Consider the following 20,449-nt stretch of genomic DNA (forward strand, 5'->3'; position numbering starts at 1 on the left):
GAGTTATGCTTGAAACAATTTTTTATTTCTTCATTTGCATTTTCTTAGTATAAGAACATTACTGTCATATTGAGTAAAAACTAATTTTGGTGTTTGCAAACCTTACAAAAGCACATGTTTCTAGTAAAACTCAGAAATGTACATAATTCCAGACATTATTTAACATATTGCATGTTTGGTTAAATATTTTTTGTTTGCTTCAATCTAAAGATTTTTTGAACATTACTGTCATATTGAGTAAAAAACTAATTTTGCCGTTTACAAACCTTACAAAAGCACATGTTTCTAGTACAACTCACAAAGATCTATAATGAAGGGCATTATTAGACATATTGCATGTTTGGTTTAGGAGTTATACTTGAAACAAGTTTGGTTTGCTTCAATCTCAGGATTCTAAGAAAATGTCATATTGAGTAAAAAATAATTTTGTTGTTTACAAACCTTACAAAAGCACATGTTTCTAGTAAAACTCACAAAGATCCATAATGAAGGGCATTATTAGACATATTGCATGTTTGGTTTAGGAGTCATCCTTAAATATTTTTTGTTTGCTTCAATCTCTGGATTCTAAGAAAATGTCATATTGAGTAAAAAACTAATTTTGCCGTTTACAAACCTTACAAAAGCACATATTTCTAGCAAAACTCACAAAGATACATTAAAACAGGCATTATTAGACATATTGCATGTTTGGTTTAGGAGTTATACTTGAAACAGTGTTTTACTGCTTCATACTCATTTTCTCAGGATTCTAAGAACATTATTGTCATATTGGGTAAAAAAATTATTTTGGTGTTTACAAACCTTACAAAAGTACATGTTTCTAGGAAAACTCACAAATATACATTAAATCAGGCATTATTAGACATATTGCATTTTTGGTTTAGGAGTTATACTTAAATATTTTTTGTTTGCTTAAATTTCAGGATTCTAAGAAAATGTCATATTGAGTAAAAAACTAATTTTGGCGTTTACAAACCTTACAAAAGCACATGTTTCTAGTAAAACTCACAAATATACATTAAAACAGGCATTATTAGACATATTGCATGTTTGGTTTAGGAGTTATCCTTAAATATTTTTTGTTTGCTTCAATCTCAGGATTCTAAGAACATTACTGTCATATTGAGTAAAAAAATATTTTTGGTGTTTACAAACCTTACAAAAGCACATATTTCTAGTAAAACACACAAAAATACATGAATACACACATTATTAGACATATTTCATGTTTGGTTTAGGAGTTATACTTGAAACAAGTTTGGTTTGCTTCAATCTCAGGATTCTAAGAAAATGTCATATTGAGTAAAAAATAATTTTGTTGTTTACAAACCTTACAAAAGCACATGTTTCTAGTAAAACTCACAAAGATACATGAATACAGGCATTATTAGACATATTTGCATGTTTGGTTTAGGAGTTATCCTTAAATATTTTTTGTTTGCTTCAATCTCAGAATTCTAAGAACATTACTGTCGTATTGAGTAAAAACTTTTTTGTGTTTGCAAACCTTACAAAAGCACATGTTTCTAGTAAAACTCACGAAAATACATGAATACACGCATTTTTAGACATATTGCATGTTTGGTTTAGGAGTTATACTTGAATACAATTTTTGTTTGCTTCAATATAAGGATTTTTTGAACATTACTGTCATATTGAGTAAAAAACAAATTTTGCTGTTTACAAACCTTACAAAAGCACATGTTTCTAGTAAAACTCACAAAAATACACGAATACACGCATTATTAGATACATTGCATGTTTGGTTTAGGAGTTATACTTGAATACATTTTTTATTGCTTCAATGGCATTTTCTCAGTATAAGAACATAACTGTCATATTGAGTAAAAACTTTTTTGTGTTTACAAACCTTACAAAAGCACGTTTCTAGTAAAACTCAGAAAGATACATTAAATCAGGCATTATTAGACGTATTGCATATTTGGTTTAGGAGTTATACTTGAATACATTTTTTACTGCTTCAATTGCATTTTCTCAGTATAAGACCATTACTGTCATATTGAGTAAAAACTTTTTTGTGTTTACAAACCTTACAAAAGCACATGTTTCTAGTAAAACTCACAAAGACACATTAAATCAGGCATTATTAGACATATTTGCATGTTTAGTTTAGGAGTTATACTTAAATACAATTTTTGTTTGCTTCAATATAAGGATTTTAAGAACATTGCTGTCATATTGAGTAAAAAATAATTTTGGCGTTTACAAACCTTACAAAAGCACATGTTTCTTGCAAAACTCACAAATATACATTAAATCAGGCATTATTAGACATATTGCATGTTTGGTTTAGGAGTTATGCTTGAAACAATTTTTTTTTTCTTCATTTGCATTTTCTTAGTATAAGAACATTACTCTCATATTGAGTAAGAAACACATTTTTGTGTTTACAAACCTTACAAAAGCACATGTTTTTAGTATAACTCAGAAATATACATAATTCCAGACATTATTTAACATATTGCATGTTTGGTTTAGGAGTTATCCTTAAATATTTTTTGTTTGCTTCAATCTCAGGATTCTAAGAACATAACTGTCGTATTGAGTAAAAAACTAGTTTTGCTGTTTACAAACCTTACAAAAGCACATGTTTATAGTAAAACTCACAAAGATACATTAAATCAGGCATTATTAGACATATTGCATGTTTGGTTTAGGAGTTATACTTAAATACATTTTTTATTTCTTCAATTGCATTTTCTTAGTATAAAAACATTACTCTCATATTGAGTAAGAAACACATTTTTGTGTTTACAAACCTTACAAAAGCACATGTTTTTAGTATAACTCAGAAATATACATAATTCCAGACATTATTTAACATATTGCATGTTTGGTTTAGGAGTTATCTTTAAATATTTTTTGTTTGCTTCAATCTCAGGATTCTAAGAACATAACTGTCGTATTGAGTAAAAAACTAGTTTTGCTGTTTACAAACCTTACAAAAGCACATGTTTATAGTAAAACTCACAAAGATACATTAAATCAGGCATTATTAGACATATTGCATGTTTGGTTTAGGAGTTATACTTAAATACATTTTTTATTTCTTCAATTGCATTTTCTTAGTATAAAAACATTACTCTCATATTGAGTAAAAAACACATTTTTGTGTTTGCAAACCTTACAAAAGCACATGTTTCTAGTAAAACTCACAAAGATACATGAATACAGGCATTATTAGAAATATTGCATGTTTGGTTTTGGAATTATACTTAAATATTTTTTTGCTTCAATCTCAGGATTCTAAGAACATAACTGTCATATTGAGTAAAAAAATAATTTTGGCGTTTACAAACCTTACAAAAGCACATGTTTCTAGTAAAACTCAGAAAGATACATTAAATCAGGCATTATTAGACATATTGCATGTTTGGTTTAGGAGTTATACTTGAAACAATGTTTTATTGCTTCAATTTTATTTTCTCAGTATAAGAACATTACTGTCATATTGAGTAAAAAATTTTTTGTGTTTGCCAACCTTACAAAAGCACATGTTTCTAGTAAAACTCACAAAGATGCGTCAAAACAGGCATTATTAGCATGTTAGCATGTCAACATCGTGAGCGATGACAAGATCATTTGAATGACTGTTCTATTATTTGCTCCAAAGAATGAACTTGGACTCAAGAAAATCTCCTAAACTTTCACGCACTAACCAGGAAGGCCAGCGGTCACCACGGCTACCGACCAAAAAGCCTCCCGTTCGATCCCCGAGCCTGACGCGCAGAGAGTTCACCATGGACGGACTCACAGAGGTGATCTTTATCCTTTCATTTAGTAGGAACCTCGTTTTGGGAAATTTTCGTTGTTTCCGAGCTTTAGGATCACACCGACTGTGTTTCCGTGTACCAACGCTTCATTCGTTCATTTCTTTGTCCCGCTGGCAGACATTTTGTGTTTGCTAGTATTGAAAAGGTTCTGTCAAATTTTGCTTCGTCCTCGAAAAGTAGCGAAGAAACTGATTAAATCGAAAATGTAAGCTACCATTATTCGCGTCAGTGTGAGCTAGGGTTGTTCTGGTACTAGTATAGTACCGCATTTTTTAATAAATCATATTTGGTGCGATACCTTCTAAAAAGTACCGGTTTTATTTAAGGACAAAATTGCAATAAGAAACATGTTTACTGTACCGCAAGATTTTTGCCTAAAATAAAGCCATTTTTTGTGCTCCCTTTTTTTAGAAAAGTATCAAAATATATTTTGGTACTAGTACCGGTATCGGTACCAAACTATTGGTATCGGGACAACCCTAGTGTGAACTGCAGGGCAGCTGTTTCGATGAGTATTTTGCTTTAACGTCAGAACCCAAAATTGATTAATTCCGTCCTAACATTAGGTTTGAGTTGCGCAACGTCAGGACCTAATCCAACAAGTTCTCACCATTGCCATTTATCAACAACACCCAGAATATGCCGTCAGCTTCGCTGGGCCCGAGCGCATCTAAGATGGACTGATGCAAAGTGGATAAGTGATTTGTGGTCTGATGAGTCCGCATTTCAAATTGTTTTTGTAAAATGTGGACGTCGTGTCCTCCGGACTAAAGAGGAAAAGAACCATCCGGACTGTTATAGGCACAGAGATTAAAAGCCAGCATCTGTGATGGTATGGGGGTGTATTAGTGCCCAAGGCATGGGTAACTTACACATCTGGAAAAGGTACATATAGGTTTTGGAGAATTTCTAGGCGCAGTCAAGGCGTTGAGGGGTTCCGGTTTGGTGACCACAGGATTAGGTCTCTGCTTTTTGCAGATGATGTGGTCCTGATGGCTTCATCTGACCGGGATCTTCAGCTCTCACTGGATCTGTTCGTAGCCGAGTGTGAAGCGACCGGAATGAGAATCAGCACCTCCAAGTCCGAGTCCATGGTTCTCGCCCGGAAAAGGCTGGAATGCCATCTCCGGGTTGGGGAGGAGACCCTGCCCCAAGTGGAGGAGTTTAAGTACCTAGGAGGTCTTGTTCACGAGTGAGGGAAGAGTGGATCGTGAGATCGACAGGCGGATCGGTGTGGCGTCTTCAGTAATGCGGACGTTGTACCGAACCGTTGTGGTGAAGAAGGAGCTTAGCCGGAAGGCAAAGCTCTCAATTTACCGGTCGATCTACGTTCCCATCCTCACCTATGGTCATGAGCTTTGGGTCATGACCGAAAGGATAAGATCTCGGGTACAAGCGGCCCAAATGAGTTTTCTCCACCATGTGGCGGGGCTCTCCCTTAGAGATAGGGTGAGAAGCTCTGCCATCCGGGAGGAACTCAAAGTAAAGCCGCTGCTCCTTCACATCGAGAGGAGCCAGATGAGGTGGTTCGGGCATCTGGTCAGGATGCCACCCGAACGCCTCCCTAGGGAGGTGTTTAGGGCACGTCCAACCGGTAGGAGGCCACGGAGAAGACCCAGGACACATTGGGAAGACTATGTCTCCCGGCTGGCCTGGGAACGCCTCGGGATCCCCTGGGAAGAGCTAGACGAAGTGGCTAGGGAGAGGGAAGTCTGGGTTTCCCTGCTTAGGCTGTTGCCCCCGCGACCCGACCTCGGATAAGCGGAAGAAGATGGATGGAGGTTTTGGAGCAACATATGTGGAAATCCAAGCAACGTTATCATGGACGCCCCTGCTTATTTCAGCAAGACAATGCCAAGCCACGTTTTACAACAACGTGGCTTCATAGTAAAAGAGTGCGGGTACTAGACTGGACTGCCTGTAGTCCAGACCTGTCTCCCATTGAAAATGTGTGGAGCATTATGAAAATACCACAACACAGACACCAAACTGTTGAACAACTTAAGCTGTACATCAAGCAAGAATGTGAAAAGAATTCCACCTGAAAAGCTTCAAAAATGTGTCTCCTCAGTTCCCAAACCTTTACTGAGTGTTGTTGGAATGAAAGACCATGTAACAAACTCACAGTGTCCAGCTTTGCGCAACTAAACAGGCTGCAAGACTGCTTGTGTCGCACATGATATCACACATTTCACATGCAAAGCTCTATAATTAGATACTTGCGTTTTGGCCGAAATCGGACCAATGTCAACATCGGATCGGGACACCGCTGGCTTGAAATGTTTGCGGTTGTGCGCCTCAGTAGCATCGGTTAGCAGACGTCGACGGGTAGCAGTTATTGACAGAACACCAGCTTTTTAAAGTTTTTAATTGTGATGAGAGCAGAGTTTTCTGGAAAAAGATGCCAAAGCGGACTTATATTACCGAGAGGACACACACAGGTCCCTCTTCTCACCGGTGTTGATGTTGAATGTTTTGTAAGATTATTACCGTGGCAATTTGGTTGTTAATGTTAAGGATTTTTGTGATTTCTGATAGTTTGTGAGTGCACCAAACTGTGCGTCTGCTTGTTGGCAGACAGGACGGTTCAACTTGTCGTTGTTTGGTATTTTGCCTTGTTGATAAAGAGACGGTTGATCCGTCACCTCCTTGTTATGTTTGTTTGATATTAATTACAGTATCGCACTTCATATTGTGTACAAACCTTCACTAAAATATAGACTTTTGTCGAAGCAGGAACTTATTATTCATATTTACATAGTTTCTTCTGCAGAAATGATAAACTTTTCAATTGACGAACCCTGTTCAAGAACCAATGGAGTTTCTAAACAAACGCCGCGGAACGGGGGTGTATCAGGACCGGCCTCGAAGACAGCGACAGGTGCGTAGATGGCCCAGGTGGGCCCTGTTAGCTAATCACCTGTCGCCTTTATTAGGAGCAGCCGTGATGAAACGAGTAGTTGTCGTTGGAGGCGCTGCTGAGAGACACTGTGCTGAAAAGCAAAAGACTTTGCACCATTGGATGAAAATAAAACAGTTTTACATCCTGAATTCCTGGCAGTCTGTGGTGGTCTGAAGAATCAACAAGAGGGCAACCTCTACAGCAGGGGTGTCAAACTCAAATACAGAGTGGGCCAAAATTTAAAACTGAACAAAGCCGCGGGCCAAGGTTGAACAAATTAACCTTTTAATAGGGACCCAAACAAGTTTTGCAATGAATATTGAACAAGCAAGGCTTAATTAAATAGGGTAGCACGGTGGCACAGGGGTTAGTGCATCTGCCTCACAATACAAAGGTCCTGAGTAATCCTGGGTTCAATCCCGGGCTCGGGATCTTTCTGTGTGGAGTTTGCATGTTCTCCCCGGGACTGGGTGTGTTCCCTCCGGGTATTTGGGCTTCCTCCGATGGAACAGGCAGAGCTTATATAACGTAATAGTGCAAAATCATCTTCAGTTGTATATTAAATAAAATTTGATTAAAAAAAATTGAATGCCTCTTTTCTATTTGCAGCCTTCTGAGGTAAATATCAACATTAACTTTTTCCACAGGCTAATAAATTCAAAAATAAAATAAAATGAGGTGGGCGGGGTTTGGTAGTAGCGGGAGTGTATATTGTAGCGTTCTGGAAGAGTTAGTGCATCAAAGGATTCTGGGTATTTGTTCTGTTGTGTTTATGTTGTGTTACGGTGCGGGTGTTCTCCCGAAATGTGTTTTGTCATTCTTGTGTGGAGTGGGTTCACAGTGTGGCGCATATTTGTAACAATGTTAAAGTTTTTTATACGGCCACCCTCAGTGTGACCTGTATGGCTGTTGACCAAGTATGTGTGTGTGAAAGCCGCGTATATTATGTGACTTGGCCAGCACGCTGTTTATGTGGAGGAAAAGAGGACTTGACGACATGTTGTAGAGGACAGTGCCTTTAAGGGCACGCTCCCAATATTGTTGTCCGAGTGGAAATCGGGAGAATGGTTGCCCGGGGAGATTTTCGAGAAGGGCACTTAACTCCGGGAGTCTCCAGGGAAAATCGGGATGGTTGGCAAGTATGAGTATTAGCGGTGAATGTGGTTTTACCGGCGGGCCAGCTCTAATGTTCATTTGATATTGCTTCAAGGGCCAAGGGCCAGAGTTTGACACCCATGCTCTACAGCCTGCTTCCAATTTCAACTATAAACATCCCAGCTTTCCAAATGCAACCTTGTCTTAACAATCTCGTGTTCCGCAGCACAACTACCTTGCTCAAGTCACATCCAACATTTGGGGGACAAAGTTCAAAATAGTCGGACTGGCCTCGTTCCTTCCCACCAATCTTGGTGCAGGTGAGCAACGGTCCCACGCCCCCTTCGAGGAAAGTCGGCCTGCTAAACCTGTGCCTTATTTGTGTGTTCCAGTCATCTACAAGACCAGTTTGCTTCATTTGCAACCGAGGCAGATGACGGTTTACCTGCCGGAGGTCCGCAAGATATCGCTTGACTTCATGAGCCTGCCTGTCTTCAACCCCAACGTCTTCAGTGAGGATGAGGATGACTTACCAGGTGGGCCGTTATATTATCAGTGCACCTGATCTCCAATCAAGGCGCCGTCTAACTTGTGTTGTGTTGTCATGAAGTGATGGGCTCCTCTGGAGTGTCGGGAGACAATCCGCCATGCACCGTCAACATCCCCATCGCGCCCATCCACAGCCCGGCGCAGGCAATGTCGCCGACTCAGAGCATTGGGCTCGTCCAGTCTCTTCTGGCCAATCAGAACATCCAGCTGGATGTTCTCACCAACCCGACGACCAACGTGGCTGTAGCCGCGGCAGTCCCTGTCCCTGACCGCAGCCAGGATCAAGTTTCCGCACCGTACCCAGTTCCAGCCAGATACCCAAACCCCGGGCAGGTGATCTTCAACAGGCTAGACATCGGTCCACTTCTTCCCGGTACGCTGCCTCCCCCTCCACCGCCTCACCATCTCCCGCCGCAGCCTCGGCCTCAGCAACCTCGACAACCGCCGCCCAAGCAGTCGCAATCGTCACAACCCCAGCACCAGCCGCAGAAAATGCACCATCATCATGCGCAGCTCCAGCAGCAGCCTCCGCATCAGCAGCAGCAGCACCAACAGATGCAGCCATCCCCACCCAAGGCGGCCAGCCACCAGATCCAGCAGCAGCAGATACAACAGCAGCAGCAGCAGATGCAGCTTCAGCACGAGCAGATGCAGCAGCAGCAGCAGCAAATGCAACAGCAGCAGCAGCAAATCCGCCAGCAGATCCAAGAGATGAGGCAGCAGCAGCAGCAGCTCCAGCAGCAGCACCAGCAGATCCAGCAGCAGCATCAGCAGATGCAGAGGCAGCACCACCAGATGCAACAGCAGCTGAAGATGCAGATGACTCTCCCACCACCCCCATCTGGCTACCCGACCATTTCTCTACAACAGATTCATCTCCTGCCTCCGATTCCGCCTCCTCCCACCACAGAGCCTGGACAGGATCGAGAACACGGGCACATGCTGAAGCCTAGCCTGCCCCGGACTTTACCTCCTTCCTTCACGGCCAGAAACGGTTCTGTGGAGATCCAAGTGAGGAAGGTGAACCCGCCTCCTCCATACCCGGGCACAGTGGCATCTGCCGCGGCAGCCGCAGCAGATGCTGCCCAAACGCTCATCGCAAACTGTGACGGCGCGAGCATTCTGGTGCAGGAGTCCTGCCTGAAGAAAGATGACTTTCTGATTCAGCCCATGACCTTACAATACCCGACCCCTCTGGGGTATGAAAGGATTACCACCTTTGACAGCAGCGGTAATGTGGAAGAAGTTTGCCGCCCTCGAAGGCGCCTCATGCGCAACCAAAACGCCTACGCGGCCAATGGCTCGGCCACGTTAAAAGTGACCTCGTCTGAGAGTAAAAAGATTAACCTTCCCTACAGCTCGGCAACGCTGAGCCGGCTTTCAGTCCCTCGGTACTCAATACCGAGCGGAGACCCGCCCCCGTATCCAGATCCGGCCAATCAGGTAACCGCCACGCTTGCTCCTCCTCAGAGAAATGAGAGCAGCCTGATCCACGCCACTCTTCGCCGTGACCGCAGGGATGTGATGCTCAAAGTGCCCCCAATGACGGACAGTTCGCGGACCCTTCCCACCAAAGCAAAGATGAACAGTGCAGTGGGTATAAACTACCAACAGAGGGCGCCCACGGCCCTTTACACCTGCACACAGTGTAGCAGCAATAGCAGCAGCACCAGCGTCAGTGTAAGCGGCGGCGGGACATCGAGTAGCGGCATTGCGGGCGGAACAGTAGTGAGGCAAGATTTCCCGCCCGGTAAAGGCGCACACCACAGTACCATTATTGTGCACTCCAAAAGTGCCTCCCAGTCATCTTACAGTCTGCTGGGTACCCTCGATAGCAGCCGAGACAGAACCGTGTATGTTAACTCTGCCTTCACTGAAGATGAGAGTTCAAGTCCGCATTGTCACCTGGACAAATCCGTCCGACAGATGACCCTTGGGGATTTGACAGCGAAGCGCCCCCCACCTTACCAGTGGGACACCGCAGCCACGGATGAGTTCTGGCTCTCTCCAGAACAAACCATATTGGCTCCCCCGCAAGGACCCCACAAACCACCCTCTATCATCATTGGCCAGGCGCAGCACTTGGATGTGAGCCGACTCCCTTTCGTCCTCACGACCAAACCTCCGTCCAGTTCAAGCACAAGCACTTTGACCTTACCATCCGGCTACCAGATATCCCTCTCTCCCTTCCCTGCAGGCGTGGGCCACAGTAGACCCCCACTTCAAACCTTACCGAACCCTCCAAATGAAGTGGTTCTTCCAATTCCGTTCGCCCAGCCAGACTCCAATTTGGTTTTGTCGACAGGGTACTCTGCAAGTCTGGCTAACTTGGCGTGCTGCACTCTCCCCCCGATGTACCCGGGAGCCAGCTCCTGTGCGGGGCTTCAGTTGCACCCTGTCAACCTGCACCCCTGGAACCCGTACCCTTGCCCGCCCCCCATGCAAGACCCTCCTGCGCCTCCTCTCCCAACCAAAACTCATCAGATATTAGAAAAGCCGATTCTATCGCCGCCGCCTCCAAATGCACCACCTCCACCACCCCCTCAGCCACCCCCGCCACCACCCACAGAGCTACCCCCCACTAAATGTGCCACAGAGGACCTTGCAGAGTCTGCTAGCAGCTTTCAAGAGCCGACGTCCTTAAACGCCAGCCCGCAAGAGTCGGACCGGTTCACTAAAAAAAGCCGGAAAAGACTGGACAGTCGAGCCGAGGAGGCCAACATGTCTTCGGTCTCCGAAGGCAGGTCCAGAAAGGAAGGTCGCTCTTTGTCAGATTTCAACTCTCTGATCGCCAGCCCGCGGCTCGGCAGCAGAGAGAAGAAGAAGCCCAAGGGCCCGAGAGAGCAGCTCAACAGGACCAAAAAAATGAGCAGGGCAGCCAATGAGTTCCAGGACAGCTCGGAGAGCGAGCCGGAGCTCTTCATCAGCGGCGACGAGCTCATGAACCAGAACCAAAGCAGCAAAAAGAGCTGGAAGAACAAGCGGAGCCTGCGGATGGCCAGCGAGCTGGAAGAGATCAAGTGCCGCAAAGCCAACGAGCGCGAGGACCGCAGTCTGGGCAGCCAAGGCTTCGTTTACGTGATGGCCAACAAGCAGCCGCTGTGGAACGAAGCCACCCAGGTCTACCAGCTGGACTTTGGAGGACGCGTCACTCAGGAGTCTGCAAAGAACTTCCAGATTGAGCTGGACGGCCGACAGGTAATTTTAGTGGTCAAATCCTTGGCGGACTTTTCGCATATTTTCTTATGGACAAGTCGCCACCTCATCGCAGGGCCAACACAGATAGACAGACAACATTCACACTCACATTCACACACTAGGGACCATTTAGTGTTGCCAATCAACCTATCCCCAGGTGCGTGTCTTTGGAAGTGGGAGGAAGCCGGAGTACCCGGAGGGAACCCACGCGTTCACGGGGAGAACATGCAAACTCCACACAGAAAGATCCCGAGGCCGGGATTGAACCCTGACTACTCAGGACCTTCGTATATATATATATATGTGAATCAGTGAAGTGAAGTGAATTATATTTATATAGCGCTTTTTCTCGAGTGACTCAAAGCGCTTTACATAGTGAAACCCAATATCTAAGTTACATTTAAACCAGTGTGGGTGGCACTGGGAGCAGGTGGGTCAAGTGTCTTGCCCAAGGACACAACGGCAGTGACTAGGATGGCGGAAGCGGGAATCGAACCTGCAACCCTCAAGTTGCTGGCACGGCCACTCTACCAACCGAGCCATGCCGCGCCCCATATATATATATATATATATATATATATATATATATATATATATATATATATATATATATATATATATGTCCTACGATGAGGTGGCGACTTGTCCAGGGTGTAGCCCACCTTCCGCCCGATTGTAGCTGAGATAGGCGCCAGCACCCCCCGCGACCCCAAAAAGGAATAAGCGGTAGAATATGGATGGATATATATATATACAGTATATGTATATATATATATATATATATATATATATATATATATATATATATATATATATATATATATATATATATGTATGTATGTGTATATATATGTATGTATATATGTATATATATATACAATAAGCGGTAGAAAATGGATGGATATATATATATATATACACACACATATATATGTATATACATATATATATATATATATGTGTATATACATATATATATATATATATATATATATATATATGTATATATATATATATATATATATATATATACATATATATATATATATATATATATATATATATATATATGTCCTGCGATGAGGTGGCGACTTGTCCAGGGTGTACGCCACCTTCCGCCCGATTGTAGCTGAGATAGGCGCCAGCACCCGCCGCGACCCCAAAAAGGAATAAGCGGTAGAAAATGGATGGATATATATATATATATATACATATATATATATAGTATATGTATATATATATATATATATATGTATATACATATATATATATATATATATATACACACACATATATATATATATATATATACACACACATATATATATATATATATATATATATATATATATATAAAACACCATCATTTGTTTCTCCCTGGGATTTTATATCCTTTTGGAAATAATTTCCCAAGGCAGAAAAACCTGAAATACACTACTTTCTACATTTCACCAGACATATTAGGTATATTTGCAAAAAGTATCGTTATCAAATCTGTAACCCAGATATAGCAGCCTGAGTTTTACTCAGTATCGTATTAAGATAAGGCACATACGCACACTCTGCTCTCATGAAATGTCGCCTTATAGCAAATGCCAGCCTATTAGAAATTTTTTTTATTTTATTTTTTAAAGTAATGCAGTAATTACAGTCCCTAGTAATTAATTCCATTAATTAAAAGGTCCTATCTTTTTGGGTAAAGTAACTACAATTAATGACTTTTTAAAATGTCTTTCCCCAACACTGTTTTCAGTTAACAGGGGCTTGAAATCTGTTTGCAACAACAATACAACGTATGATCTTCACGTTAGCAGCTGTGTAGCGACGTTTTACAGCGAATGCAGAGCTACAATGTTTTTATGACCTGCTGCTAATTAAAGGAAAGAATGGACCCAGTCAGAGGACGTTGTCATTGTTGGTTGCCATGGCAACTCAGTAAATGCTTCATTGTACTTTTCTATGTCATTATTTCTGCTAAAATAGTCGTTTTTTTTTTAGGTCATGCAGTTTGGACGCATCGATGGCAACGCCTACATTCTGGATTTCCAGTATCCCTTCTCGGCGGTGCAGGCGTTTGCCGTCGCCTTGGCCAACGTGACTCAGCGGCTGAAGTGAAAAGTCTATTTTTCACTTTTCGACGTGCAGATTTTCTTCTTTTGTGCGCCAAAACTTCCTTTTTTGTCCTTTTGTCGTCATTAGAAAAAGCACTTTTACTTTGAAAAAGCCTCATTGAATAAGCTACATTTGCAATAGTCGTTTAAGTACGTCAGGGGTCACCAAGGCGGTGCCCGTAAGGACCAGTTGAGTCGCCCGCTGGCCTGTTCTAAAAATAGCTCAAATAGCAGCACTTACCAGTGAGCTGCATCAATTTTTTAAATTTTATTTATTTACTAGCAAAATGGTCCCGTTTTGCTCGACATTTTTGATTCTAAAAGAGACAAAACTCAAATAGGATTTGAAAATCCAAGAAAATATTTTAAAGACTTGGTCTTCACTTGTTTAAATAAATTCATTTATTTATTTTTTACTTTGCTTCTTATAACTTTCAGAAAGACAATTTTAGAGAAAAAATACAATCTTAAAAATGATTTTAGGATTTTAAATTCCTTCCTCTTCTTTCCTGACAATTTAAATCAATGTTCAAGTAAAAACATTTTTTTATTGTAAATAATGATCAATTAATTTTAATTTAATTCGTCATTTTAGCTTCTGTTTTTTCGACGAAAAATATTTGTGAAATTTTTCTTCAATTAAAATTCCCCAAAAATATTCTGGCAAATCTAGAAAATCTTTAGAATCATATTTAAATCTTATTTCAAAGTATTTTGGATTTCTTTTAACATTTTTGTTCTGGAAAATCCAAAAGAAATATTGATTTTTTTTTTTGTTAGAAATATAGCTTGGTCCAATTTGTTATATATTCTAACAAAGTGCAGATTGGATTTTAACCTATTTAAAACATGTCATCAAAATTCTAAAATTAATCTTAATCAGGAAAAATTACTAATGATGTTCCATAAATTATTTTTTAAAATTTTTTTCAAAAAGACTCGAATTAGCTAGTTTTTCTCTTCTTTTTTTCGGTTGAATTTTGAATTTTAAAGAGTCGAAATTGAAGATAAACTATGTTTCAAAATTTTATTTTAATTTTTTTCGTGTTTTCTCCTCTTTTAAACCATTCAATTAAGTGTTTTTTTCATCATTTATTCTCTTCAAAAAAACATCCGTGAAAGGAAAAAAAATGTACGATGGAATGATGGACAAAAATACCCATTTTTTAATATATATAGATTTATTTATTAAAGGTAAATTGAGCAAATTGGCTATTTCTGGACATTTATTGAAGTGTGTATCAAACTGGTAGCCCTTTGCATTAATCAGTACCCAAGAAGTAGCTCTTGGTTTCAAAAAGGTTGCTGATCCCTGCACTGGATTAACAAAATTGGGGGTCTTTAAAAAACAAAACAAAAATAAAACATAAAATAAATGTTTTTGTTCTGAATGCCGCAAACCCCAAAACATTGGTATATTATTTTTAAATCACGAAGTTGTACTTCTTTTGAGCATCGTCACATACATGTTGTATTTTTATTATTATTATGTCACCTTTGTTTTAAGTCAGGGGTGTCCAAACTTTTTCCACTGAGGGCCGCACACTGAAAAATCAAAACAAGCGGGGGCCGTTTTGATATGTTTTTATTTTAAAACCCAATAAAATATATGTATAAAAAAATATACATTTCGGCCTCCACTCAGGTTTGATCCCGGGGACCCCAAAGGGTTTTGGTCAAAAAATTATTAAAATTGTGTCATTATTTAGTATTATTTGTTTATTATTATTATTCAAGTTTTAAATCTCAATATCAACATTAGGTCTATCTGTCAATATAATGATTTTAAAGATTTAAGTTAAATGCTCTTTTTGTCACAAAAAAAACAATTTTTTTGTGGAAAAATCACAAAATATGCAATATTTTTACCCAATAATTTTTTGAAGTGGAATATTTGAGATTATAAAATAATTGGAGCATTAAAAAGGTCAACAACTCATAACACTATTAATTTAATTAATTATTATTTTTTGGAGCAATGATACTTAAAAACAAATCACACTAAAATTATTGAGGATCCAAAAGTGTTAGAAAATAAATTATACATTTTTTTTTACGGTTTACTTTTAACACAATAATCTCAAGATCAACTTCCGTCAATTATAAGTTTTATTGTTGTTTATGTTTTTTGTTTGTTCGTTTTAGGCCCTTCTTTAAAAAAAAAAACAGCTCAGTTTTTTATGGAAAAATCACAAAATATGCAATATTTTTACCCAATAATTTTTTCAAGTGGAATATTTGAGATTATATGATAATTGGAGCATTAAAAAAGTCAACAACTCATAAAACTTATTGATTTTAATTTATTATTATTTTTGAGCCATGACACTTAAAAACAAATCCCACTAAAATTATTGAAGATCCAAAAGTGTTAGAAAATAAACTATACATTTTTTTTTACTGTTTACTTTTAACACAATAATCTCAAGATCAACTTCCGTCAATTATAAGTTTTATTGTTGTTTATATTTTTTGTTTGTTCGTTTTAGGCCCTTCTTTAAAAAAAACAGCTCAGTTTTTATGGAAAAATCACAAAATATGCAATATTTTTACCCAATAATTTTTTAAAGTGGAATATTTGAGATTATATAATAATTGGAGCATTAAAAAGGTCAATAACTCATAACATTATTAATTTAATTAGTTATTATTTTTTGAGCAATTACACTTAAAAACAAATCCCACTAAAATTATTAAGGATCCAAAAGTGTTAGAAAATAAATTATACATTTTTTTTTACGGTTTACTTTTAACACAATAATCTCAAGATCAACTTCCGTCAATTATAAGTTTTATTGTTGTTTATGTTTTTTTGTTTGTCCGTTTTAGGCCCTTCTTTAAAAAAAAAAACAGCTCAGTTTTTTATGGAAAAATCACAAAATATGCAATATTTTTACCCAATAATTTCTTAAAGTGGAATATTTGAGATTATATAATAATTGGAGCATTAAAAAGGTCAACAACTCATAACATTATTAATTTAATTAATTATTATTTTTTTGAGCAATTACACTTAAAAACAAATCCCACTAAAATTATTGAGGATCCAAAAGTGTTAGAAAATAAATTATACATTTTTTTTTTACGGTTTACTTTTAACACAATAATCTCAAGATCAACTTCCGTCAATTATAAGTTTTATTGTTGTTTATGTTTTTTGTTTGTTCGTTTTAGGCCCTTCTTTAAAAAAAAACAGCTCAGTTTTTTATGGAAAAATCACAAAATATGCAATATTTTTACCCCAATAATTTTTTTTTAAGTGGAATATTTGAGATTATATAATAATTGGAGCATTAAAAAGGTCAACAACTCATAACACTATTGATTTTAATTAGTTATTATTTTTTGAGCAATTACACTTAAAAACAAATCCCACTAAAATTATTGAGGATCCAAAAGTGTTAGAAAATAAATTATACATTTTTTTTTTACGGTTTACTTTTAACACAATAATCTCAAGATCAACTTCCGTCAATTATAAGTTTTATTGTTGTTTATGTTTTTTGTTTGTTCGTTTTAGGCCCTTCTTTAAAAAAAAACAGCTCAGTTTTTTATGGAAAAATCACAAAATATGCAATATTTTTACCCCAATAATTTTTTTTTAAGTGGAATATTTGAGATTATATAATAATTGGAGCATTAAAAAGGTCAACAACTCATAACACTATTGATTTTAATTCATTATTATTTTTTGAGCAATTACACTTAAAAACAAATCCCACTAAAATTATTGGGGATCCAAAAGTGTTAGAAAATAAATTATACATTTTTTTTACAGTTTACTTTTAACACAATAATCTCAAGATCAACTTCCGTCAATTATAAGTTTTATTGTTGTTTATGTTTTTTTGTTTGTTCGTTTTAGGCCCTTCTTTAAAAAAAACAGCTCAGTTTTTTATGGAAAAATCACAAAATATGCAATATTTTTACCCAATAATTTTTTAAAGTGGAATATTTGAGATTATATAATAATTGGAGCATTAAAAAGGTCAACAACTCATAACATTATTGATTTTAATTCATTATTATTTTTTGAGCAATGACACTTAAAAACAAATCCCACTAAAATTATTGAGGATCCAAAAGTGTTAGAAAATAAATTATACATTTTTTTTTACTGTTTACTTTTAACACAATAATCTCAAGATCAACTTCCGCCAATTATAAGTTTTATTGTTGTTTATGTTTTTTTGTTTGTTCGTTTTAGGCCCTTCTTTAAAAAAAAAACAGCTCAGTTTTTTATGGAAAAATCACAAAATATGCAATATTTTTACCCAATAATTTTAGGATTTTTAATAATTTTAGGATTTTTAAACACATATACCTTTTTAGCTTTTAAATTCCTTCCTTTTCTTTCCTGACAATTTAAATCAATGTGCAAGTAATTTTTTTTTTTTTTTGGTAAAGAATAATTAATTAATTTTAGTTTAATTCTTCATTTTAGCTTCTGTTTTTTCGACGAAAAATATTGGTGAAATATTTCTTCAAACTTATTATAATTAAAATTCCAAAAAATATTCTGGCAAATCTAGAAAATCTGTAGAATCATATTTAAATCTCATTTCCAAGTATTTTGAATTTTAACATTTTTGTTCTGGAAAATCTAGAAGAAATAATAATTTTGTCTTTGTTAGAAATATAGCTTGGTCCAATTTGTTATATATTCTAACAAAATACAGATTGGATTTTAACCTATTTAAAACATGTCATCAAAATTCTAAAATTGATCTTAATCAGGAAAAATTACTAATGATGTTCCATAAATTCTTTTTTAAAAATGTTTTCATTTTGTTTATGTTTTTTGTTTGTTTGTTTTAGCTCAGATTTTTTTATGGCAAACACAAAATACGCAACATTTTCCCCCAAAACTATCTCAAAGTGGAAAATTTTACGTGACTTAATTGGAGCCTTAAATAGGTCAATAATTCATAATGACATTGATTTTGATTCATTATTATTTTTTTTAAAGAAAGAAATAGCCTGCATGGCAGCTTTGTGTTATTTTCATGTTACTTTTCACTCGTTTGCTCTTTAATATCACTTTTTCCGCTTGAAAGTTTTTTTCAATCGTCTTGTGCCGTGGGGCCGTTGAAAAAAATGATCTGCAGGCCACAAATTTGGCCCCCGGGCCGCACTTTGGACACCCCTGTGTTAAATAATCAGGCTAACAGCAAAGTTTTTTGTTTTTTTTTGTTGGGCGCCTAAAAAAGTGATGCTTTAAAAAAAAAAATAGAAAAAAAGTTGCTTTTGAATGTGTTTCCTCTCTGGAAATCTGCTATAAGTAGAAAGTTGTTATGATGTTCCTGCAATGGACAAAAAAAAAAAAAAAGGCTGCTGCTTGTGCGTGTTTATCGTCTTCTGCATTTTTAATGTCTTCACACGCAGATTTATTAATAATGACCAACTCAGCTCTCAGATCTGGTGCTAATGTACAGAAAAGAAACACACGTGCTCCTTTTTGTTAAAGGAATGACATATAGTTCCAGAAAGATTAAAAAAAAATAATAATAATTCAATATCAGTGTTGACAGTAATGAAAAGTGCTGCTTTTTCATCGTTTTTCTCTTGTTTTGTGTGAAATTATGGCCGGGGGTGGTGGTGGAATTTTTACGTGGATGGAACTACAGGACGGGCAAAGTGGAATAAAAATGGATTCAAAAGTTCTTCTGACTTCTTTTTTTTTTTTAACTTTGTCTCGTTTACAAACCCCGTTTCCATATGAGTTGGGAAATTGTGTTTGATGTAAATGTTTGATGTTCAAACTGATAAACATTTTTTTTGTTGTTGCTAATAATCATTAACTTTAGAATTTGATGCCAGCAACACGTGGCAAAGAAGTTGGGAAAGGTGGCAAAAAATACTGATAAAAGTTGAGGAATGCTCATCAAACACTTATTTGGAACATCCCCAGGCTAATTGCTGTAGTGTGGGTGCCATGATTGGGTATAAAAACAGCTTCCCAAAAAAAATGCTCAGTCTTTCACAAGAAAGGATGGGGCGAGGTACACCCCTTTGTCCACAACTGCGTGAGCAAATAGTCAAACAGTTTAAGAACAACGTTTCTCAAAGTGCAATTGCAAGAAATTGAGGGATTTCAACATCTACGCTCCATAATATCATCAAAAGGTTCAGAGAATCTGGAGAAATCACTCCACGTAAGCGGCATGGCTGGAAACCAACATTGAATGACCTTGACCTTCCATCCCTCAGACGGCACTGTATCCAAAACCGACATCAATCTATAAAGGATATCACCACACGGGCTCAGGAACACTTTATAAAACCACTGTCACTAAATACAGTTGGTCGCGACATCTGTAAGTGCAAGTTAAAGCTCTACTATGCAAAGCGAAAGCCATTCATCAACAACACCCAGAAACGCCGCCGGCTTCTCTGGGCCCGAGATCATCTAAGATGGACTGATACAAAGTGGAAAACATTTCTGTTGTCTGACGAGTCCACATTTCAAATTGTTTTGGGATATATTCCACATCGTGTCATCCAGACCAAAGGGGAAGCCAACCATCCAGACTGTTATTGACGCAAAGTTGAAAAGCCAGCATCTGTGATGGTATGGGGGTGCATTAGTGCCCAAGGCATGGGTAACTTACACATCTGTGAAGGCAGCATTAATGCTGAAAGGTACATACAGGTTTTGGAACAACATATGCTGCCATATAAGCGTTGTCTTTTTCATGGACGCCCCTGCTTATTTCAGCAAGACAATGCCGAGCCACATTCAGCACGTGGCTTCGTAAAAAAAAAGAGTGCGTGTACTTTCCTGGCCCGCCTGCAGT

General features: G+C 38.0%; 1 protein-coding gene across 1 annotated transcript in view; it reads left to right on the forward strand.

Annotated features, from left to right (window-relative positions):
• The window catches only part of tulp4b (TUB like protein 4b), a 43,785-nt gene extending 29,053 nt beyond the window's left edge, over positions 1 to 14,732 (forward strand). The window contains exons 10-14 of the mRNA XM_061894158.1: positions 3,638 to 3,782; positions 8,021 to 8,114; positions 8,187 to 8,330; positions 8,405 to 11,541; positions 13,540 to 14,732. Of these exons, the coding sequence (XP_061750142.1) occupies positions 3,638 to 3,782; positions 8,021 to 8,114; positions 8,187 to 8,330; positions 8,405 to 11,541; positions 13,540 to 13,656 (3,637 nt within the window). The 3' untranslated portion in view covers positions 13,657 to 14,732. The remainder of the gene's footprint in view (positions 1 to 3,637; positions 3,783 to 8,020; positions 8,115 to 8,186; positions 8,331 to 8,404; positions 11,542 to 13,539) is intronic.
• Positions 14,733 to 20,449: the final 5,717 nt, after the last annotated feature.

Source organism: Nerophis ophidion, linkage group LG03, assembly GCF_033978795.1.
Source record: "Nerophis ophidion isolate RoL-2023_Sa linkage group LG03, RoL_Noph_v1.0, whole genome shotgun sequence".
In the NCBI taxonomy this organism is placed as follows: domain Eukaryota; kingdom Metazoa; phylum Chordata; class Actinopteri; order Syngnathiformes; family Syngnathidae; genus Nerophis; species Nerophis ophidion.